Source organism: Lethenteron reissneri, chromosome 2 (assembly GCF_015708825.2).
Source record: "Lethenteron reissneri isolate LAM-NWPU_2019-01 chromosome 2, ASM1570882v1, whole genome shotgun sequence".
Taxonomy (NCBI): domain Eukaryota; kingdom Metazoa; phylum Chordata; class Hyperoartia; order Petromyzontiformes; family Petromyzontidae; genus Lethenteron; species Lethenteron reissneri.
Genome location: NC_083780.1, coordinates 530,319 through 554,230, shown reverse-complemented (window position 1 = coordinate 554,230; position 23,912 = coordinate 530,319). Strand labels below are relative to the sequence as shown.

The 23,912-nt window shown below is 51.4% G+C and overlaps 2 protein-coding genes across 5 annotated transcripts in view; both read left to right on the top strand.

The window, feature by feature from the left end:
- CHMP7 (charged multivesicular body protein 7) overlaps positions 1 to 4,336 on the top strand; it is a 31,453-nt gene extending 27,117 nt beyond the window's left edge. The window contains exons 9-12 of one of the 3 annotated variants that reach the window (XM_061548308.1): positions 514 to 571; positions 1,245 to 1,367; positions 2,306 to 2,401; positions 2,790 to 4,336. In XM_061548308.1, coding sequence (XP_061404292.1) covers positions 514 to 571; positions 1,245 to 1,367; positions 2,306 to 2,401; positions 2,790 to 2,836 — 324 coding nt within the window. In that variant the 3' untranslated portion in view covers positions 2,837 to 4,336. Of the gene's footprint in view, positions 1 to 513; positions 572 to 1,244; positions 1,368 to 2,290; positions 2,402 to 2,789 lie in introns of all 3 variants that reach the window. The other 2 variants (XM_061548290.1, XM_061548299.1) reach the window with 2 other exon arrangements.
- Positions 4,337 to 6,741: 2,405 nt separating this feature from the next.
- Positions 6,742 to 22,885, top strand: LOC133339722 (urokinase plasminogen activator surface receptor-like). Of its 2 annotated transcripts, XM_061547958.1 has the most exons (4): positions 6,742 to 7,550; positions 7,993 to 8,116; positions 9,230 to 9,352; positions 19,492 to 22,885. In XM_061547958.1, exons 2-4 carry the CDS (start codon positions 8,053 to 8,055, stop codon positions 19,692 to 19,694), a joined length of 390 nt encoding a protein of 129 aa, XP_061403942.1. In that variant the 5' UTR covers positions 6,742 to 7,550; positions 7,993 to 8,052; the 3' UTR covers positions 19,695 to 22,885. The 2 variants fall into 2 exon arrangements, with proteins under 2 accessions (XP_061403942.1, XP_061403902.1); XM_061547918.1 differs by lacking the exon at positions 6,742 to 7,550 and having other exon boundaries at positions 7,569 to 8,116.
- Positions 22,886 to 23,912: the final 1,027 nt, after the last annotated feature.

The following is a 23,912-nucleotide window of genomic DNA, read 5'->3' as shown; positions in this document are numbered from 1 at the left end:
ACAGCAAGTTGAACAGTAGGGGGCACAGGTGATGCATCAGCCAGTCATCTCAGTCAGTCGACCCGTGGCACCTGGGTCTGCCTCCTGACCTCCTGCCTCAACGCGCACATAGCCTGGCACAAGCGTCGTGGTGACGTCACCGCCACTTAGTGGCGAATGACGGTTGTTGTACGTGTACGTCTGTATGAGTGGGGAGCGGTCATGTAGTGGTTAGCGCGCTGCACTACGAACCTGGCATACCGAATTTGATTCCCGCTCGCAGCCAACACCAGTGACTATTATCTGAACCGGTCCTGGGCTCTCGTAGGTCGACTCAGCCTCAAATGAGTACCTGGTGTGATGTGTAAACATCGCCACTGAGGACACAAAGGCGGCCGGGCGTGGTGCTGGCAACCCACCCCCTCGTGTGCTGTTTCGGTCTTCATAGGTGCTCGCCAACAACACTTGCCCCAACAGTCTCATCAGCCTATATGGGGGATCTTTGTCATTGTACGTGCACGTCTGTGTGTGCAGCTCAAAGAGGAGCAGGAAGATGTGAGTCATGCGATTTCTCAAGACATATCCGGAACAGGTAACACGCACACACACAGACATGTTTGCACACAGCAAAGACAAAGACACCCCCGTATAGCCTTAACTAACTGTTGGGGCGAGTGTTGTTAGCGAGCACCTATGAAGGCTGGTACCGCACACACACCTACACGATTACACACCTAGAATCCTAGATGTACACAAAGACACCCACACAGAAATGCACAACAACAACAGCCGCCATTTGCCACTAAGTGATGGTGACGTCACCATGGCGCCTTTGCCAGGCCAGATGCACTTTGAGGCCACGTGAGGTGAGGTGTCGAAGGCTCACTAACAGGAGGTCACGGGACAGATCCAGGTCCAATGGTTTGACTGACTGAGATGACTGGCCGATGCACCAGCTGGGGCCCCTCTGTTTTTGCTGGAGTGTCGCTCCTCTGCTCTCTGATGTTGTTGGAGGGCGACTGCCTCCAACTGCCCAGTAGCCTCCTTCATGAGCCACTTCCTCCATAGAAGTGCACCCACACATATACACACATACACGCACACCTATACTTTTACACACACAAACACCTACTCTTCCTGTTTGTCTCCTTGTATTCCCACATCTCCCTGTCTCCCCGTGTCCCTCTGTGGCCCTGTGCTGTCCCCCACACCATGCCCCCCCCATGCACCCCCCTGTGCCCATCCCCCCGTGCCCCTCCCCGTAGACGACTTGGAGCTGGAGGAGGAGCTGTCAGCACTATTGCTGCTGGATGAGGCACCCCCCACCGCCTCCTCGACGCTCCTGCCGGAGTTACCAAGAGTTCCCCAGGCCAGCCCCGATTGCCACGGTGAGCTGCGGTGACACGTCACATGACAGGAAAAGTAACATCTTATGTCAGGAAGCGGTAGGGTGGCGGCACAGCAAACGGTGCCTCGGTTGAATTCCTGACTAGGGTGCTTCCTCTCTGCGTGGAGTTTGTTCTCCCCCCTGTTGTACAGAGTGAGTCTGCATGTGATTGTGTGTCTATCCATGTGCGTTTACCTGTGCGGGGAACAGTTGCGCATTGGTTAGCGTGCAGCGCTACCAACCCGGTGACACGAGTTCTATTCACTCTCACGGCCACTAAGATTATCTGATCTGGTCCTGGGCCTCCCCTGGGTTGACTGAGCCTCAAATGAGTACCTCGTGTGGTGTGCCACTGGGGAGACAAAGGCAGTCAGGCGTGGTGCTGGCCACATACTTCCTGGTGTGCTGTGCCAGCCTTCATAAGTGCTTGCTAACAGCACTTGTCCCAACAGTTTTAATTGTTGTATGGAGGACCTGTGTATATTCGTGTGTATGTGAGAGTGCATGTCGAGTTTGTATGTTCTCTCCTCGTTCTGCGCCGCAGTGGCGAGATTTTAACTACCTCTCCTGATATACAAGAGGTCGCGGGTTCGATCCCGACCCTGACGCCTGTATATTTGGAATTTGCATGTTTTCTCCCCATGTAGGTTTTTCTTTGTGTCCTCTGGTTTTTCCGTCCACATTTAGAAAGATGCGTTTAGAGTATTTGGCTGCCTTACCTAGTAAAATAAAAAATAGTTTAGTTAGTGAGTGCAATTATATTGCTAAATCACATCCCCAATGATGAACCAAAAATAATGCACAACATTGCCACCTACTTCGAAAACTTGGCAGGATCCTCCTGAAATATTTTCTAATAATAGCGTCGTAGCAGTAATAATGAGAATGTGGCGTCGCATGACAGAAAGTGGTGCTGTGTGACAGGAAGTGATGTCGCAGGTCGCATGTCGGAGCGGCTCCTTAGCGACGTGGAGCTGGACCTGTCGCGGCTCCAGATCCACGGCGACGTGGCCCGTAGCCACGGCAACATCACAGGTAGATGGCGACACAACATCGTCAGCACCGTTTCCAGTGACACTGGTACGGTGTGTGTGGGAGCAGTGGTGCAGTGGTTAGCACGCTGCATTATAAACCCGGCGGCCCGAGTCGAATCACGTTCGCAGCCGACACCAGTGACGATTATCTGAACCGGTCCTGGGCCTTCCCTAGGTCGTCTCAGCCTCAAATGAGTACCTGGTGCGATGTGTAAACATCGCCACTGAGGAGACAAAGGCGGCCGGGCATGGTGCTGGCCACCCACCCCTGCGTGTGCCGTGCCAGCCTTCATAGGTGCTCTCTAACAGCACTTGCTCCAAAAATCTGTTCAGACTAAACGGGGATATTTGTCTTTGTGTGTGTGTGTGCGTGTCTCTGTACATGTCAGGACTGCAGGCGAGCGACCGTCAGACTTCCGTCATGGATGCCCTGTGACCTCCGCCCTTGCTTCATTTTGTTTCTGCATCTCCCCGTCACGGAGCGGTGCACCACGGGGGGTGCCTGCACCCTCTGGCCCTCCCAAGGCCCCGCATCTCACGGCCCCCAGATGACGGGGGGCTCGATCACTCTGTGCCTCTCCTCGTGCTGAGCACGGCTGCAAAGGCCCACTGCGGCAAGCCACCAGCGGCAAGCGGCACTGCCAGAAGGCACGATAGATCATCGTACCTGCCTCTTTATTGAAGTGCCACTCCACAGGAGAATGCAGTCCCGGCAGCTGCGAGAGTTTGAGTACGAGACTCGCACACACCCCATTGTAATCCTGATTGTGCTACTCTTGGCTTCGCATCATCGCTAAAACAAAGGATTCTCTTTGGAAATCTCGCAGAGCTGCAGGGGAGTAGACCCCCCTCACAAATAGAGAGTGGCCCTGTGGAAGAAGATACAACGGAGCTACATCCGAGAGCCTTTTCTTCATGTGGCACTCTGGTCCACACACAGTAGAGGGCAACACCGTTTTGGTGACCCAGGTGGCTCTTGCAAGAGAGAACTCTAACCCCCCTGTCTCCTTGAGATCTCGCCCGGGTCAAACAAAATCAACCTGACTTGACCTTGCTGCCCGCTCTGCCACAGAGAGGCAGTGTCCGTTGTGTGGCAGTCAAACCGTAAAGGTTTATATTTACGGGATCTAACCCAGATAACCTATATTATAGATGATATTAGTCGCGAAACCCTACGTGTAAAACAGAGCTGGAATTCAGCTAAATTGAGTGCAGAGCCGCACTTGTTTTCTGTGTGTGCAGTGATTGGTAATCGGGCCAAGGTCGAGGGTTGCCACCTGTCCTGGTTCTTCCAGAGATTTCCTGTGTTTGAGGCAGCTGCTGAGCAGTGAGCTACGAGAGAAGAGAGCTGTGAGTGATCATCCTGCGTCTCCCTCCGTCACTCAAGCCGGATTCGACTCAACTGGAGCTCGCCAGTGACATCAGTACTCGGCACTTGGGATCTCCCTTGATGTCCTCCAGGTCACTTCTAGACTCGAGCAGGCCACGCATGTGACCAGTAGTATCCACAACCATGACAAGAGGGTGTACTGGATGTGGTTTAAGACTGTTGAATTTAGACTTGGTTTAAGACCACGTTTGTTGAATTTAGACCAGGTTTAAGACTGTTCAATTGAAATCGTATGAAAGGGCTTGTTTGTTCATGTTAGAGCAGGTTTAAAACTATGTTGATGTTAGACCGGGGTTAAGACTGCGTTTAAATCGTATTTATTGGACGAGGCTGGGTTTCAAGATGAAGCTGACGAATGTTTGAGGCCAGATGAACTGAAAACCAGGTTTAAGACTGTTCAATGAGGTCCTGATTGAGGTGAGGGCTTGCTGTGGGCAGGGTTTAATACGAGGTGTAAACCTGTGGTTCGGACGGGTTTCACGGGATCTTGGGTTAGACTGGGATTATGTTGCGGTGTTGCACTTTAAATAAAAGCCAATAGTTTGATCACAGCATCGGTTATTGTGATCATACGGTGGCCACTGATACTCTCCAATTAGCAACCATTGACCTACATCCTGCGCCGGGTTCTCCAGAAACTTTTAAAATCACTGAACATGTTTAATATTAATCCCTCTGTGCTTTGTGGGAACCCTGCTACCCCCACATGGCCACGCTGCCACTATTTCATCACTATCAGGAGCGCCAATATCTGTGGGGGAGGCTAGAAGCACGATCCTGAAGATGGTGTGGAAGGCAGGCTCATTCTGAGATTAGTTTTAGCAGCTGGGGTTCGAGCTGTGTTCTTGCGACACGGCAGCCATGAGAGGGCTAACTGTATCTGCAGATATGCTTTCCGTGCCTCACAGCAATAACTTGGCTACGAGTGATTAAAGGGCAGTGACCAGCACCTCTCCACGCTTGTGCCTCGAGCACTTGCGCCTCGAGCACTTGCGCACAATGGATGAGGAGTGCACACTCTGGCGCCTTTCCTCCTCGTGAGAGGGAGGAGAGAGCGTGGAGATTTCGGAATTTTGGCGCCAAGTGAAAGCCGTGAGCGATAATGGCTACAGCAACGCAAGGCAGGTCCCCCTGCGTTCCGAAGGATGCGGTGGTGATGCTCAAAAGGAGCAGCCCAGGGACCGGCACAGCACCCTCGCACAAAACACAGCACCCCGGGAAGCGGAGAGACCCGGGTGAATCGAGGCCAAAGGCCCGTAAACTTCCCGGTGGGGCCGTGGGGTAGCCGATCGCTAAAACCGGCAGCGTCCAGACACCACTTTGTGTCGGCGCCATGAGGAATCGCCTCCCCAAGTGAACTGGGGGAAACAAAAATGGTCGGAACCATCGTGCCGTCAATGCCTGCCTCACCCAGTGATGGCCCCGGAGGCAGTTGGCACAGCGAGAAGTGCCCTTGGACCCAGGACCATTAGAAGAGCAACGGTTAATAGGGAAGCTTTGCCGTGCAGGAGGGCATGCAAGCCAGTGCCGAGTAGCTCGGACGAGGAAGCAGTGGGTTAGTCATGTGTCTTCAAAGGAGACCTTGACAGTGAGGAGGTCTCTGAGCTACAGAGCCTGGGTGAATCTGACCACGGGGTGGCCCAGGGAAGCTGCACATAGACGGTCCGGTTTTGACATGGCCAGAAGCCTGTTGTCTCACGTTGGAGGGGGCCTCCTCGGGAGGTCCCCGAGAAGGCACTGCCTGCGTCTGACCCCTCGGGATGGGGCAGGAGAAAATACCGGGAAGGGAAAGAGCCCCAGGGTGGAGGAGGATAACTCGGGGGATTAGCCTTTGCCACTGAAGGAGGATGGAGAATGTTCCTCCTCGGGCAAATCAAGCTTTGAGAGATATGTAACTTTCGCGAGGCATTCAGTTTTGCACAGGGACACCGTCAAAACATGGATGAAAAAGCTGATAACTAGTATGGAGGTGATGGCGCCCAACCGCTGAGGAGAAAAGTCACCTGTGTCGGTGGTCAGAGTTTGTGACCGACACGCTCTGCATCCCCCCGCGCTCCTTCCCCTCAGTCACCCGTAGGGAGGGGACACGATGAACCCACTGCCAAGAATGCTCCGGTCCGCTGTGGGTAACTTTGCGTGTCCTTGGCTGGCATTGGCTACCTTATAGTAATGCTTTGCGTTGGATGTATTTGTCCCATTAATCTCGTTTGTAGATGTAGGAGTCATGTACGTGACCTGCCCGACAGCTGGCCTGGTTATGTCGTCACGAGTTACGTCACTGATGAAAATGGCGGTGTGGTAGTCACACCCTGCTTAATATAGTAGTTCCTAGGTTAACGGTGACATCGGTTAACAGATTTCCAGTTAACGTTTCGCCTCACATCGGAACTCCCATGGTTTCAACTAACGTTACATTTTTGATTAATGGTATGTTTAGGTTATGCACGCGGGTGCCAATTTCGGCCAATCCGAGCGCTCGTAAGTGGACTGAACCATGCCCTCAGCCAATCAGCGACGCCCATTTATGAGAGTTTAGACCTCGATTGGCTTTGTTTTTACATTATGTTTTCTGTTTTAGTCGTGGCAACAGCTCTCTTGCAGACTCATGTAATTCCTATATTCGATTAACAGTTATATCGGTTAGCAGCAGTTTTCATGGAAAGGATTACTCGTGTTAACCGAGGGATTACTGTATTCACAATTGTCATCGATGTAAAGTTCCTGGAGTGCCCAGCACAGGAGAAAGTTCAATGGCTGCGAGTCATATCGTGTCAGTGACCATTTATGACAACCAGATTCAACGCAATTCCGAAAACCTCGTTTTACTCAGAACGCTAAACGCGGCGCCACTGCTCCCCACCAGCGCTGGTCCCATGCCGCGCGGTGACACCGAGAGACGATCTGTAGTCACGCGGAGACAATCTCCTCTCTAACGGGATCATCGCTCGAGCCACGCTAACAGCCACACACCGCACCCACCATCTCCAAAGACAAGGATCCCCTCGTGTAGCCTTGAACAAACTATTGGGATAATTGCTGTTGGCGAGCACCTATGAAGACCACACGGTGGTGGGTGGCCAACACCACGCCCATGTTTACACCCCACACCAGGTACACATTTGAAGCTGAGGAGGCCCAAGACCAGTTGAGATAACCCCCATCACAATCACAACACACATACCCTCCAACACTAACACGACTACCACAGTCTAATCTCTACAGCCATGCAAGCAACCGCAACCAACCTGCCGTGGCCTGATGGCTCACAAGGCATCCCAAACACAACTACAACCACCACCACAATTGCAACCACCCTCCCAGCCTGGGTGCTAGAGGTCATGGGTGGTAGTGGTGTTGATAATGGTGGTGATGTGGGCAGTGGTGGTGATGAGGGTGCTGGTGTTAATAGTGGTGGTTTGATGGTGGTGGTTGTGGTTTGATAGTGGTGATGATGGGTGGTTGTGGTGGTGGTGATGGTTAGTTGTGGTGGTTATGGGTTGTGGTGGTTGTGGTAGTGATTGGTGGTTCCGGAAGCCCTGTCCCCTATCCCTGACCCTACCCCGGATGTAGGGGTCAGAACCTGGGTTGACACCTGGACCCTGGCCTCTGCTCACGGGAGGAGGGCAGGAGAGTGAGCCGGCTTTTATGTTCCTGCGGGGCCGGTTTGAGTAGTAATCGGATGAGCGCGTTCCACTCGGGGATCACTCCTGATCCCCCCACTCCCCGCAATCCCCTCAATCCCCCCACAGGGCGGCGGAAGGTGAGTGTGTACGTGACTGTGTGCCTACGAGGTTATGCGTGTGACGATGTCATTATGTATGTGTACGTGGGTATGTGTGTGTACGTGACTGTGTGTCACTGTGTCCGTGGCTGTGGGGAGCGGTGGTAAAGCGGTTAGCGCGCTGTGCTACGAACCCGACGACTCGAGTTCGATTCTCGCTCACGGCCAACACCGGCGACGATTATCTGAACCGGTCCTGGGCCTCCTCGAGGTCGACTCTGCCTCAAATTAGTACCTGGTGCGGTGTGTAAACATCGCCACTAGGGAGACAAAGGCGGTCGGATCTGGTGGTGGCCCTCGTCCCCTCGTGTACTGTTTCGGTCTTAATAGGTGCTACTCGTTCACAGCACTTGCCCCATCAGTCTATTAAAGGCTATACTGGAGATATTTGTCTTTGTGTGCACCTGTGTGTGTGCGTGAGCTTGCCCGTGTGAGCTGAGCTCTCCCCGTCTCACTCCCCGCGCTGCTCCTCACCGGAGCCATGCTCTCCTTCCCTTCTCCCGCTCTCCTCCTCATCCTCATCTCCAGCTCCAGCATCATCACAGGTAAGAGAACTTTGGAGCAGGGGACCAGGAGATCTGGGATCTCTAACCAGGGAGAATCTGGGACATCGAAACCTGGGGCCAGGGGAGCTGAGATTATGAGATATGGAACAAAGATCCGTTCAGTACTATTCTTCACAAATAAATGCAGTTGTGTTTTACCCATCCCATCAGCTACACGTCCTTGTGGGAGTGCATCATTTCAACAGCAGCGGTGCAGTACCAGCAACACTGGACCGGTTCCGACATTCAGTGTCTCATGAGCAGAGTTAGGAGCCAAGAGATGTGGAGATAAATGAGATGTGAAGTTTGAACTTTGGAACAGGGACAGGAGGAGGCATGGGTGATGGTCGTGTGGTCATTGTGATGGTCACGGTGTGTTGCTACTAATGTGATGGTGACCTGTGAAGGTGATGGTGTGATGGGGATATTGACGATTGTAATCACGATGATGTGATGATGGTAATGGTGTGATGACGGTTATGATGTGATGCTGATTTTGGTATTGATGTAATGCTGGTGTTGTGATGCTGATGATGTGATGCTGATATGATGTGGCTGCTATGATACTGAAGTAGTGATGTTGATGTGATGCTGATTGTGTGATGATATTGATGATGTGATGTTGCTGATGATAATTATTTTGATGTTGAAATTGCTCATTTTAGTGATGAAGATGTTGCTGATATTGTTCATGTCGTGTACTGATGATGCAGTGATGATTATGTGAATTCTGATTATGTAAATGATGATGATGTGATGTTGAAATTATGTTATGAAACTGATGTGATGTTGATGAGATGCTGCTGATATTGCTGATGCTGTTGTGATGATGATGCTGTGATGTTAATGATGTATTCCTGATGTTGTGATGGATGATGCAGATGTTGTGATGATGTTGTGATGCGAATGTTGTGATAGTGGTGATGTGATGATGATGTAATGCTTATGCTGTGATGTTATACCGATGTTGTGATGTTGATGACCACTTTGTGATGCCAATGTTATGATGCGCATAAGGTGATGCCGATGTTGTGATGCTGCTGTTGTAATGCTGATGTGATGCAGATGTTGTGATGCGGATGTTGTAATGCTGAAGATGCTGTGATGTCGCAGTGGCTGGGATCCAGTGCTACGCGTGTGTGGGCCTCTCGGAGCGGCAGTGCAACGCGCAGGGGGTCACGGCGTGCCCCCCACACTCCGACACGTGTGCCACCTTCATCGGGGGGCCCTCCACACGTGAGTAACATCACCACCACCACCACGACGAACATCACCATCATCATCACCATTATCATTACCACCATCAACATCACCTCTCTATCACCAACATCATCACCATCAGGGTCATCACCGCCACTATCACTACCATCACCATCACAACCATTAACATCACTACCATCACTACCACCGAAAACATTACTTCCGTGTTTGGGAGCCGGGTATACTGGATGTGGTGTGCCACTTGCAGTGTAATTTTGCACTCATCCCCGTGCCAGTCACTCGCCGCTGTCACCTCCACCTATCAACGACATGTGGCGATACTGAGACACGAAGACAAGGATGTCCCATACACGGTGTTAGGGGAAGTGCTGTCAGTGAGCCCCAATGAAGGCCGCCACGGCGCACCTATGAGTGGATGGTGTGGCCAGCACCATGCCAGGCCACCTTTAGCTCGCCAGTTTTGATGCTCCCTCCACATCGCGCCGGCTTCTCTCGCAGTCTGTGCCACGCGCGGACGCATAACGCGGGCCGTCGCCTGGCTGCAGGGCATCTTTTATTTTATTTATGTAGATAATGCCCACTGAGCTACTCTATAGCTATCACAAATTATAGCTCAACGAAGTGGCTGATCACGTGGAAATATATAGCGGCCAAATACTCTAAACGAATTTTTCTACAGACTCATAGAGACCCACATATACCCAGAGACCCATCCAGCCCCACAGAGACCCATACACATGGAGACCTATAGAGATCCAGAGACTCATGTTGGCTATGTACGGTGCAAAATAAGTTCAGCATACATATAAAACCACAGATGTTAACTACCTCGCCCGGTATGCAAGAGGTCGTAGGTTTGATCCCAACCCTGATGTCTGTATATTTGGAGTTTGCGTGTCTCTCTCTCTCTTTTCCCGTGGTCGCGTGGATTTTTCTCTGGGTCATTCGGCTTTCCCTCCACATTTAAAATCAAGATCACGCATTTAGAATATTTGGTTACTGCTATACATTTCCACACAATAAGCCACTTCATTGAGCTATCATTTGTCACTTCTGAAAAATAACTATATAGCACAGTGGGCCTTACCTGGTAAAATAAAATAAAGTAGTTATAGTGAGAGTAAAAAAGGGAGAGGCTTTTAAAGCCCGGACACTCCTCCTCACACATGGCCAGACCCCCCCAGAGACCCTGGCTGAAGGAGGAGGTGTTCCGGCCGAGAGCGGTGCGGCGCTGCAAGGATGAGTGGTGGGCGCGGGTTGCTGAGGAAATGGAATCTGCCTCAGTAGCCCCCAATCATAAATCACTCCAACGCCTGACCTATCACCATCCTTAAGGGAAAGAATTGTCATCTGATCCCCCAGGAATTGGTCTGCAGGTTTGCAGAGTATTTCTATGTAGTCTTGGGGAAGGGGACAACCCTACTGTTAGGCATTGGCAAGGTAAGGTAAAAGTTAAAAGGTAAAAACAACGAGCCTACTTTACCCTACCTTTTACCTTACCACAATACAATCACTCTACCCTTACATTTTACCCTTTAGCAGGTAAGGTACAAGGTAAAGGGTAAAAAGCAACGAGCCTACCTTTACCCTACCTTTTACCCTTACCCCATACAAATTACCCGATTACAGGGTAATTACTAGGGATCTACTACACATGAACAAGGTTGATAACGGTAAATGCTACGTAGAGCGTTTTAATCATATAGAATACTCTCGATGATTCCAATTTTACACGCTTTCTTTTAACTCACTCTGTCGTTGTCATTATTGTTGTTGTTGTATCCTCAAATCTTGAAACTCAATTTTTATCCTAATGTGGTATCGACTGCAAACTTGGTATACTTAGGTCATGTAGATGATAATACTATATTCTATCATAAAAAATCTATATTTATAAACAATATTTTTTACATGTTATGTTTCGGCTTGGGTCTAATTGTCCACGCTCAACTGACGTTGGCTGTAAATCACCACGGTCCCTTACGTTGTGGCAAGCTTCGGGGCCACTTCCTGGAGTCGTGGAGTTCTATCATTACTCGCACATTTCATAAAAGCGTGTTTTTAATCAAGTTTGTTTTAATATTACTTATTAAATGTAGGCCACGGAATGCGCCACGGACTGCGCCACGGAGCTTTTATCTGTTAACAAGGTACCGTATTTACCGGGTAATACTTTGCGCTATCTTTACCCTACCGGGTAATTCTTCCGAGCTACCTTTACCTTACCCCTTGCATGTCGACATCTTTACCCTTTACCTACTGTGGCTGAAGTGCCTCAAATATTGGCAGGCGTAGCCAGCCTTGTGAATGGCTGGATGAGGAAGTGCAAGAGCCGATCCAGAGTCTGAGACCAGGAAAAGCGCTGGGCAGAGATAATCTCCATTGCGAAATGCTGAGGGAGATTGGTGTCTGTGTACAAGCTGCCCTACATGACATCATCACAACTGTCTAGACCATAGGACAGGTTCTGCAGGATTATAAGGATGCCCTGGTGGTCCCCCTCTTTAAGGAGGACCATACAGACTTTAACAACTACAGGGACATCTCACTCCTCAGTGTGCCGAGAAAGGTCCTGGCAAGGATTATTCAACATCGCCTTTCCAGGCACGCTGAGGAGAGGCTTGCGGAGCTCCAATGTGGTTTCAGACTAAGGCGGTCCTGCACGGATGTCATATTGTCTGTCCGTCTGCTACAGTAGAGGCGTAGGGAATTCCAACAAGACCTACATCTCTACTTTATTGACCTCGTCAAAGCCTATTATACCATCAACAGGCCAGGGCTCTGGGCACTTCTTCGTTCTTTCGGAGTCCCTGATTCTCTAATCACAATTTTTAAGGGCCTCTATAATGGTGGGCAGGCCCGGGTAAAACTACGTGGCCAGTAGTCAGATCCATTCCCTTTTACTCACCTTGGGGTAGGACATATATGTTCTTTGGCTCCCAGATTATTTAACATAATATTTGACCACGTAGTCTTAGAAGTTTTCATGGTTATACCGGAGGAATTTCCATCTGGTACAGACACAATGAGAGGCTGATCGATGCCCGGGTGCGGTCAATGGATGGCTCCCTATTGGCCAATCATATTGCTGATAATCTGGTGTTTGCTGCTCACTCAAAGGAGAAGTTGGAGGCGTTGCTGCTGAACCTGAATAGATGGGGTCTTTCCATGAGCCCCATCAAAACTAAGCACCTCCCTACCCCTCAACTCTCCATTGGCAATGGAGCAGTTGTGGAGAGAGTGGATAGTTTCCCATTCCTGGGTATTGTGCTTATAACCAGCTCCGGTTTAACAGCAGGAGATCTCACTCTGAATCAGTCGGGTGGCATTGTCTTTTTATCGGCTGCGTCATGCTGTGTGAAAGCTACCTTGTTTGTCGCTCAACACTAAGCTTCGGGTCTTCTCGGCCACAGTGATGCTTTCTCTTCTCTATGCTTGTGAAATGTGGACCCCTCTAATGGAACATCTGCGCCGGTTAGAAACAGTCAGACTGACCTGCCTACGATCCATCCTGGGTTCAATCAAGCTGGATTGTGTGAGGAGCTCACAAAACCTTGATATATTTGTAGTGGTGTACATAGTGTGTATATAGCGTTGTACCGGCGGAAAAGAGGTACTGCAGATGCGGGACCTCTCCCGAGCACTGGTGTGCATCCGTGAGGGGTTGGGCCCCCAGGGGGCATGGTCCGAGTGCCAGTGGGGAGAGGCCGTGTGAGGACATGGTACTCCCGGTGAACACGGGCAGGGCACGTGACTAGACGAGGGGATAACGGGGGCCACGGGGCATGTGACGGGCCACGTGACCAGATCCCCGACTCTACCAGAAAGATCTGGAAAGGGGGCGTGGCCAAGGGCGGAGCCTGGCCATGCCAGGGTCGATAAAAAGGCGAGTCGCGCGGATTCTCAGGGCTCGTCTCTGGGAATGGATTCAGCGGGCGACGTCCACGATCCCCTGCTACAGCGTGGACCTGACAGCACGTGGTTCTCTGGATCCGAGCGCGTAGACGAATGGTTGTGAATAGCCGTGGTGGTCACCGAATATAGTTATCCCGTCAGTGGTTACGAAGTTACCCGGGGTGGTTACCGCCGTATATAGTCTCGCTATTGAGTGGTTATGTGTTAGCCCGTGGTGGTCAACACCCTAAGTAGTTGTGCAGTGGAAGTTGTGTTGTTCAAGGAATAAACGTGTTGCCTCCAAGTCTCGGCATGTGTCTTAATAGAACCCACTACATATTTGTGCACATTCCCATCAGTGAGCTCCTCCGGCAGGCAAGGCTGCATTGGTTTGAGGCATGTAGCCCAAATGCCCAGCTACCGCATGCCCTAGCAGCTTCTGTTTGTCCAGATAGAAGGGGCTAAACGGACACGACACGGGCTGGAGAAGAGATAGACTGATGCAGTATAGGAGGATGAGGAGCTCGGTGGACTTGCCGAAGACTGGTACCAGCGGTGTCATGCTCTATGGAGGAGGCTCGTGAAGGGCACTACTTGTCAGTTGGAGGCGGTTGCCTTCCAACAACGGAGGGCAGAGAAGCAACGAGCGGAGCGCCAGGTGGATAAAAGTCAGCAGGTTGGCACAGTAGGGGGCACAGCTGGTGCATCTGTCAGTCATCTCAGTCAGTCAACCCATGGCACCTGGGTCTGTACCGTGACCTGTCAACGTGCCTTCGACACTTCACGTGGCCTCAACGTGCACCTGGCCTGGCACAGGAGCCGTGGTGACGTCACCGCCACTTAATGGCGAATGGCGGGTGTTGTTGTGTACATGTGATGGTGTATTAGTGGAGTGGTAGTGTAGCTGTTAGTACACTGCGCTACGAACCCAGCGACGCGGGTTCGATTTCCGCTCATGGCACCACCAGTGACGATGATCTGAACCGGTCCTGGGCCTCCCCTATGTCAACTGAGCCTCAAATGAGAACCTGGTGCGATGTGTAAAAAAATTAACCCGTAAAAACAAAGTTTTTCACTATAAATCCTTTATATGCGTGGCAGCTAGAGTCCTCTCGTCCTCTGGCTTGAGATGGCTGCCACCTATGGGTCAGATGATTGCCTGCCACCATTAAGCAATTGGTAATTAAATATAATTTCTTTTCCCAAAAAGGTGTAAAATTTTGGATTTTTTTTTCCCACGAAAATACATTGTCACGCACAACGAGTCTGTGTGCAAAATGTCAGCTCGATTGGATCACGGGAAGTGGGTTAAAACACGACCGAAAGATTTGCACGGTCGTAAGCGCGCAAGCAAGCAAGTGAACTTAATATAAAGGATTTAAAAACATTCCCATTAGGGAGACAATGGGCACCACCAGTGACGATGATTTGAACCGGTCCTGGGCCTCCCCTATGTCAACTTAGCCTCAAATGAGAAACTGGTGCGATGTGTAAAAAACATTCCCACTAGGGAGACAAAGGTGGCCGGGCGTGGTGCTGGCCACCCACCCCCTTGTGTGTGGTGCCGGCCTTCATAGGTGCTCGCTAACAGCACTTGCCCCAACAGTCTGTTCAGGCTATACGGGGGATCTTTGTCTTTGAGAGTAAAAATGTCAAAATAACATCAGCTCGGTGGCATATACATTTAAAGAATGCAAAACATTCGCTCGGTTTCCTTTATAAAACACACGCACCCCACACAAAGATCTCCCCATACAGCCTTTGACAGACTTTTGACGGCCAGAACGACACACAAGGGGGTTGGCCAACATCACGCCCGGCCGCCTTTGTCTCCCCAATGGGGATGTTTACAGACCGCACCAGGTACTCATTTGAGGATGAGTCGACTTAGAGGAGGCCCAGGACCGGTTCAGATAATCGTCACTGGTGTTGTTCGTGAGCAGGAATCGAACTCGGGTGACTGGATTCGTAGCACAGCGCGCTCACCGCTCCACTACCCCTCCCTACCGCTCTCGCACAAAGGCATACACACACACAGGCGCGCACATACAGGCACACACACAGGCACACACAGACGGGCATACATACACACACAGGCACACACATGCACACGTACACAGGAAAACACACATGCACACACAGGCACATACACACACGCGTTTTCTCCTTGCACAGGTTCCATCTGAAACTCGCGCCAGCCCCAAACACAAACAAACAGAGAGCACAGAGCTCCCGTGTTCCCACGTGCTCATTCTCCTCAACATCTCCCACCTCCCCCTCCAACTCTCCCCTCTACCTCCTCGTAATTCACCTCCCCCTCAACCTCTCCCTCCTCCCCCTCTCTCTCCCCTCCACCTCCTAATTCACCTCCTCCCCTCCTCCACCTCCCATTCCACATCCAACTCGTCATCCTCCACCACGTCTCCCTCATCTTCCTACTGCTGCTGCTCCAACCCATCCTCTTCCTCCATCTCCTCCTCCACTACCTTCTCCACCTTCTTCTCCAACCCCTCCTCCTCCCCCTCCCTCTCTCCTCCTCTTTCATCACAGCGTCAACATGAGACCATTCACCTGCATGGACCATACTGCCCTTACGTCTCAGCGAGCAAATACACGCGCATCCTCTGGGTGTGTGGTGCTTGTAGAAGGGCAGATGATGGGATGTGTGGTGGGTATATGGTATGATGTTATGTATATGGTATGATACGTATTCTACTGTGTGCATGGCGTATATGGTTTTATGCTGTGTGGTGTGATGCTGTTCGCCTGATCGCGTGTGTATGCTGCTACGTGTATGTTGTATACGTGTATGGTGTGGCGTGCTGCCGTGTGGCATACTGCCACGTGGTGTGCTGTTGTAAAACCATGTGGTGTAATAACGTTGCAGTGTGATGCGGTGTGATGTGCTGGTGTAACATCATGTGGTGTGCTTGTGTGTGCGTGTTGACAATTATCTGAATGGGTCCTGGGCCTCCCCTAGGTCAACTCAACCTCAAATGAGTACCTGGTGCAGTGTGTAAACATCGCCACTAGGGTGACAAAAGACATGTGATGTGACACCGTGTGGTGTGACACAGCCTGCTGTGTGGTGTGACACTGTATGGCATCGGCGCATCCACACAACATCATGGATGCATGCCGGGTCCAAGCAAGAACATCTGCTAGACTACATAGTGACAGAACAGCAGATGCGGGCCCATGTCCTTGACACCAGGACCAAGCCCATAGTGGCCTGGTCTCAGCTAGCTAATGGCATTGTCCCCCACTCCTGATGTCGAGGGGAAATGGGCGAGGTTTAGGACTGTGGCTCATGTAGCTGCAATGGCTGCGTTGGGTACACGGTCCAGACCTCCCCAGAGACCCTGGCTGACAAGCCCACTCTCATCGTCTACAACATCCCAAATCAGAGAATGAGGAAACTTACCGCAGCCTTCGCTCGGAAGTTCAGAGAGCCGTGAGGTGTTGCAAGGATGGGTGATGGTCGCGGGTTGCTGAGGAGATGGGATCTGCCTCAGTGGCCCGCGATCACAAATCGCTCTTTAATTCCATCAAAAAAGTAACTTGCAGCGCCACACTTATTACCATCATTAGGGGAAAGAACGGTGATCCAATCTCCAACCCCCAGGAACAGGTTTGCAGATTTGCTGAGCACTTCTGTGAGGTTCTGGGGGAGGGGAAATCCCTCAGCCTGGAAAACATCATGGGGCAAAGTGGGGATGACCCTGCTGAGCCTGCGTTGCCTCTGATTGTAGGAATAAGTCACCCCCTGTGAGTGGCTGGCTGAGGTGCCATCTGTTGAGGAAGTACTGAAGGCGATCCAGAGTCTGAGACCAGGAAAGGCACCGGGCAGAGATGATCTCCCAAGCAAAATGCTGAATGAAGGTGGCGTTTGTGCACAGACTGCCCTACATGACATCATAACAGTCTGGACCACTGGACGGGTTCCGAAGGATTGGAAGGATGCCCTGGTGGTTCCCCTCTTTAAGATGGGGGACTGCACCGACTGTAACAACTACAGGGGCATCTCACTCCTCAGTGTGCCGGGAATGGTCCTGGCAAGGATTATTCAACATCGCCTTGCCAGGCACCCTGAGGAGAGGCTTGCAGAGCCCCAATGTGGTTTTAGGAAAGGGCGGTCCTGCACAGATGCCATATTTTTTGTCTGTCTGTTACAGCAAAGGTGTAGGGAATTCCAACAAGAGCTACATTTCTGCTTTATTGACCTGGTCAAGGCCTATGATACTATCAGTTGGCCTGGGCTCTGGGTTGTTTTTCGTGCTGTTGGAGTCTCCGACTCCCGCCTCACGATCATTAAGGACCTTCATGATGGTAAAACTACGTGGCCGGGAGTGGGAGCCATTCCCTGTTAACCTTGGGGTGCGACAGGGATGTCGTTTGGCTCCCACATTACTTAACATCTATTTTGACCACGTAGTTCGTGAAGCCTTTAATTGCTGTACCGGAGGAATTTCCATCTGGTACAGGTGTAGTGGCATAGCACTGGCTGCTGGCAGAAAAAGAGATCTGCGGCATACAGCAGTTCTGACGTCAGCAGGCCAGGATATACACGAGAGGATCTAGGGGAAAGTCACAGAAGGAGCCCACCAGGAACCCGCTAGTAGGTTCCAGAAAGGGGGCGTGGCCGGGGGTGGAGTGAGGCCACGCAGAGAGTGTAAGAGGGGCCCCTGTAGGAGACCTCGGGGCTGTTGTTGGAGTGGGATCCTTGTCGCGCTGCTGAAGTCCTTCGTCACCATTCTTCTCGTCGTCTTCACCATTCTTCTCGTTGTCGTCTCCGTCTCTACCATCTTGGGGTGCTACTAGTCATTCAGCCTACCAACTGTCCTGGCTGAGTAGTGTCGCCAATAATAGATGTGTGTTAACCCTGATGGTACTTGTTAATAAAAAAGTGCCTCCAAATCTTATTGTCTACAAGTTGGCCACTACACAGATACAATGGGAGGCTGATCGATGCCCCGGTGCGGTCAAGGGATGGCTCCCTATTGGTCAACCATGTTATGTATGCCGATGATCTGGTAATTGCTGCTCACTCAGAGGAGGAGTTGGAGGCGCTGCTGCTGAACCAGGAGCGTGCCACTAAGAGGTGGGGCCTTACCATCAGCCCCACCAAAACTAAGCACCTGCCTGGGTATTTTATACCATAGGACACTCCACCCCCACAACTCCCAATTGGTGATGGGGCAGTTGTGGAGAGAGTGGAGAGTTTCCCATACCTGGGCAGTGTGCTCATGACTGGTTCCGGTTTGACAGCAGAGGTCACGCTCCGAATCAGTCGAGCGGCATTATCTTTTCATCGGTTGCATAACGCTGTGTGGAAGCTACCTGGTCTGTCACTCCACACTAAGCTTCGGGTCTTCTCGGCCACAGTCATGCCCTCCCTTCTCTACGCTTGTGAAACGTGGACCCCCCTAATGGAACATCTTCGCCAGCTATAAACATTTAGGCTGGCCTGCCTATGATCCATTCTGGGTTTAACCAGGCTGGATTGTGTGAGGAACTCGCAAATCATTTAAAGATTTGGGCAAAGTCCCATCGGTGTGCTCCTCCTGTAGGCAAGGCTGCGTTGGCTGGGCCATGTAGCCCGCATGCCTAGCCACCGCATGCCTAAACAGCTTCTGTTCGGCCGGATAGAGGGTGCTAAACAGGCACTGAACGTGCTGGAGAAGAGATGGAGTGATGTGATACAGGAGGATGTGGAGCTGAGTGGACTTGCCAATGACTGGAACCAGCGGTGCCAAGATCGACCTCTGGAGGAGGCTCCTGCAGACGCTACTGGTCAGTTGGAGACAGTCGCCCTCTAACAACAACGGAGGGCAGAGGAGCGATGCTCACAACAACGAGCAGAGCGCCGGGTGGCTAAAGCACGGCAAGTTGGCACAGTAGGGGGCACAGGTGGTGCATCGGCCACTCATCTCAGTCAGTTGACCCGTGGCACCGGGGTCTGCCCCGTGACCTCCTGCCAGCGGGCGTTCGACACTTCACGTGGTAGCCTCAAGGTGCACATGGCCTGGCACAAGCGCCGTGGTAACGTCACCGCCACTTAGTGGCGAATGGCGGTTGTTGTTGTGACACTGTGTGGTGTGACACTTCCGTTTGGTGTGACCCCGCATGATGTGTAGTGTGACACTGCGTAACATGTGGTGTGACAGTGCCGTGGGGTGTGACACCACGTGATGTGTAGTGTGACACTGCCGTGGGGTGTGACAGTGCCGTGTGGTGTGACACTGCTGTGCGGAGTGCAGGAGGTGTAATGAAGATGTGCTCCATGCGCGTGCTCTGCCGCGCTGCCGAGTCAGCCCCCCCCGCGGGGGTGCGCGTCCACTGCTGCCACGGCGACCGCTGCAATGAGAAATCTGGGGGGCATGGCCTTCCCCGCGCGGGACCGGTCACGTGGCTACCCCCCCTCCTCTTCCTCCTCGTTCTCCTGTTGGGGGTCGCTACCTAGGTCATGGGATGACAGGGACACCAACTCACACCAATGCACTCAATAACACTCACAAATACACACATTAATACACTCACTCACGAATACACACGAACACTCAGTAATACACATACTTACTCATACATGCACTCACTAAGACGCGCACTAATCCACACACTCAATAACACTCACTCACACTCACACTAATGCATTCACACACTAACACTCACTAATACACACACCTCACACTGATAGCAATACCAATACCCGCCATTCCCCACCTGTGCCAGGCCAGGTGCAATTTGAGGACACGTGAAGTGTCGAAGGCTTGCTGACAGGAGGTCTCGGGAGAGACCCAGGTGCCATGGGTTGGCTGACTGACATGACTGGAAGATACACCAGCTGTACCCCCTACTGTGCTAACTGCCTCCAACTGTCCAGTAGCGTCCTTCACGAGCCTTCACAGAGGCCGATCTTGACACCGCTGGTACTCGTCGTCAGCAAGTCCAATTAGCTCCACATCTTCTTGTACCACATCACTCCATCTCTTCTCTACCCGGTGCCGCAACTGTTTAGCCCCCTCTATCCAGCCGAACAAAAGCCGTTTAGGCATGCGGTGGCTGGGCATGCAGGCTACATGACTCAGCCAACGCAGCCTTGCCTGCCAGAGGAGCTCACTGATGGGACTTTGTCCAGAACTTTCAAGGATTTGTGAGCTCTTCACACAATCTAGCCTGGGCAAACCAAATGATGAATCGTAGGCAGGCCAGCCTAAATATTCCCTACCGGTGAAAATGTTTGTAAGCAGAGAGAAGAGATGGCATGACCGTGGCCAAGAAGACCCGAAGCTTCGTGAGGAGCGACAGACCAGGTAGCTTCCACACAGCGTTATGCAGCCCAAGAAAAGATAATGCTACTCGATTGATCCACTCTCTACACAACTGTCCCATCACAAATGGGGAGTTGAGGGGGTGGGGTGTTTGATGGCACAAAATACCCAGGGAGGTGTTTAGTTTTGGTGGGGCTGATGGTAAGGCCCCACCTTTTAGTGGCATGCTTCAGGTTCAGCAGCAGCACCTCCAACTCCTCTTCTGAGTGAGCAGTAATCACCAGATTATCAGAAAACATAACATGGCATTGATCAGCCTCCCATTGTATCTGTACCTGATGGAGATTCCTCCGGTACAGCCGTAAAAGGTTTCATGAACTACGTGATCGAAAAATATGTTAAATCATGTGGGAGCCAGAGGACATCCTTGTGGCACCCCAAGGTGAACAGGGAATGGCTCCGACTCCCAGCCACGTAGTTTTACCAGAGCCTGCCCACCATCATGAAGGTCCTTAATGATTGTGAGTCAGGGACTCGGAAAGCACGAAAAACAACCCAGAGCCCAGGCCTACTGATGGTGTCATAGGCCTTGACCAGGTCAATAAAGCAAGGATGTAGGTCTTCTTGGAATTCCCTACACCTCTGCTGTACCATATAGCATCTGTGCAGGACTGCCCTGGCCTGAACCACATTGGGGCTCCGCAAGCCTCTCCTCAGCGTGCCTGGCAAGGCGATGTTGTATAATCCTTATTCTTTGGTTCTTTCGGTAAAGTCACGTAGGTATAAAATATAATCCTTGCTAGGACCTTTCCCGGCACACTGAGGAGGTAGATGCCCCTCTAGTTGTTACAGTCTGTGCGGTCCACCTTATTAAAGAGGAGGACTATTAGGGTATCCTTCAAATCCAGCGGAACCCGTCCAGTGGTCCAGGATGTTATTATGATGTCATATAGGGCAGTCTGCGGACAAACACCACCCTCCCTCAGCATTTAACTTGGGAGATCATCTCTGCCCGGCGCTTTTTTGGTCTTAGACTCTGAAACGACTTCTGTACTTCCTCAACAGATAGCACTTCAGCCAGCCAGTCACAGGAGGTGACTACTTACAATATTTGAGGCACAACAGCCGCAGCAGGGTGATCCACACTTTGTACCATGATGTTTTCTTGGCTGAGGAATTTCCCCTCCCCCAAGACCTCACATAAATGTTTAGAACATCTGCAAACCTGTTCTTGGGGGTCGGAGATTGGATAAGCTTTCTTCCCCCTAATGATGGTGATAGGTGTGGTGCTATAAGTTACTTTTCTGTTGGAGTTAAAGAGTATGCTTTTGGTCTTTCGGTAAAGTCACGTAGATAGGTTCAAATAAAATAAAAACTAAAAACTACGACGTTTAAATCACAACACAAGCGATCGCTTGTTTTGTGATTGAAACGTAGTATTTGTAATTTTTTTTGTTATTTTCTTTGAACCAATCTACGTGACTTTACTGAAAGACCAAAAGAATATGAATCCATCTCCTCAGCAACCCGTGAACACCACCCACCCTTACAGCACCGCACGGCTCTCCGAACCTCTGAGCGACGGCTGCAGTAAACCTCCTCATTCTCCGACGTGGGATGCTGTCGATGGTGGGAGTGGGCCTGTCACTTTTTCTTAGCCATCCAGAACACCTCTATCAGCCAGGGCTTCTGGGGAGGTTTTCACTGTGTACCCAAAGCAGCCATTGCAGCTGCATGAGCCACAGTCCTAAACCTCGCCCATTTCCCCTTGGCATCAGGAGGAGGGTTTGACGATGCCAACCCCAGCTGCAAGTGATGATGAAATTCTGGCTTGCTACTTTCATCAGCTAACTGAGACCAGGCCACTGCAGGTTTGTATGGGGTGTTAGATATACACCCATTACTGGAGTGAAAGAATGGTAGGCGCATCTTCAGTGGCCAGATCAGCTCCAAAGTAGGTCCTAGTGTCAAGGACATGGGCCCGTATCCATTGTTTCATCACTATAAAGTCCAGTTCTTACTTGTGTAGAGGAGTAAAATGGGAACGTGACGTCATGTGTTCAGTGCGATGACGTCACGTCTCCTAGAGTACTTAAGGGAGACCCCGTGACGAAAGCGGGGTCACTGTGGGAACGGGTAGAGTACAAAGGGTGAAGAGAGAACCAGGGGTAGAGAGGGATCGAGTAGTGAGTCTGGGGAGAAGCCGGTGGTAGCCGATAGAGGTGCTCTCTCTCCGGTCGGTGAAGTTGGCAGAGTCCCCGATCCGACACGAGAGAGAGAGACTGGAGCTAGCCGGGCAGGGACCAGGACTCGGTGTAGGACCCCTAGCCCCTGGAAGTTGTGTACCCTTGTGTGTATTTGTGAAGTCTTTAATAAACCCTTGGTGAAAGGCCATAACTTACCTCCGTCTCCGAGTGCGTCCGTGGGAACCCATCAACACTTGGACCCGGCATGCATCCGTGAAGTTGTTTAGATGCGCCGATGCTGGAACAGCGTGTTAGTAACTACAAGCTCATGGGCTGTACAGAAGTCTAACAGCCTCCTACTGTTATTGAGCTCATCTGGCCCATGCTTTCCAATCACTCCAGCCCAGGTGCCAGCATCATGACCGACTCGGACATTAAAGTCACCCAACAGAATGACGCTATCCTGAGGGGCCACTGTAGCTAGCACCTGTGACAGGTCATAGAAAGCACGTGACTCATCGGCCTTCCCTGCATCCCTTCACTGATGTTCATCTTCGGTGGGGGCATAAGTAGCCACCACGATTACTCCTCGCCTCAGATTGATGGGAAGGCCAGCCCACAGCTTCCCACACACCGTACTGCCACGCTCCCACGCCCCGTTCGTTCTTTTGTACAAAAGAAGAGCTATCCCCTGTAGTTTGGCAGCCACCTGCCTCGAGTAGAGGACGTTCCATCCCTCATGGTGACTGGAGCCATAACCAGTCCACTGGGCCTCTTGAATACTGCAGAGATCCAAGCGGTACCGGTCCAGCTCCTGACAAAAGAGTGGCAGCCTCTCCTCCGCAGTGAGCGTTCAAACATTACAGGTGGCCAATTGCCACGAGGGGAATGGCCAATTTAGAATTGTTCCACCCCCCATGGCACTGCTCACCACAGCGTTACTGTCACTCACCCCAATACAATCACGAAGACTCACGCTAATACAAACATTCACTAACACTCACACTCTCAAGAATACACACATTACCACTCACGGTAATACACACTCTCACTAACACTCTCACTCACCCACCCACTAACAGTGGCTAACAGTCACACTAATACACGCACTCCCTAACACTCACCCACTAACTTATACTGCAGATTAGTCAATCACACAGTCACTCACTCAGTAGCTTAGTCACTCACCCAGTCACTCACTCAGCAGCTTAGTCACTCACCCAG

Excerpts from the sequence above, each read along its gene's own strand:
- LOC133339722 (XM_061547958.1), top strand. The coding sequence starts at position 8,053 with ATGCTCTCCTTCCCTTCTCCCGCTCTCCTCCTCATCCTCATCTCCAGC. Across the intron at positions 8,117-9,229 it reads CAGCTCCAGCATCATCACAG|TGGCTGGGATCCAGTGCTAC; the intron begins GTAAGAGAACTT and ends GTGATGTCGCAG. Across the intron at positions 9,353-19,491 it reads CATCGGGGGGCCCTCCACAC|GAGGTGTAATGAAGATGTGC; the intron begins GTGAGTAACATC and ends TGCGGAGTGCAG.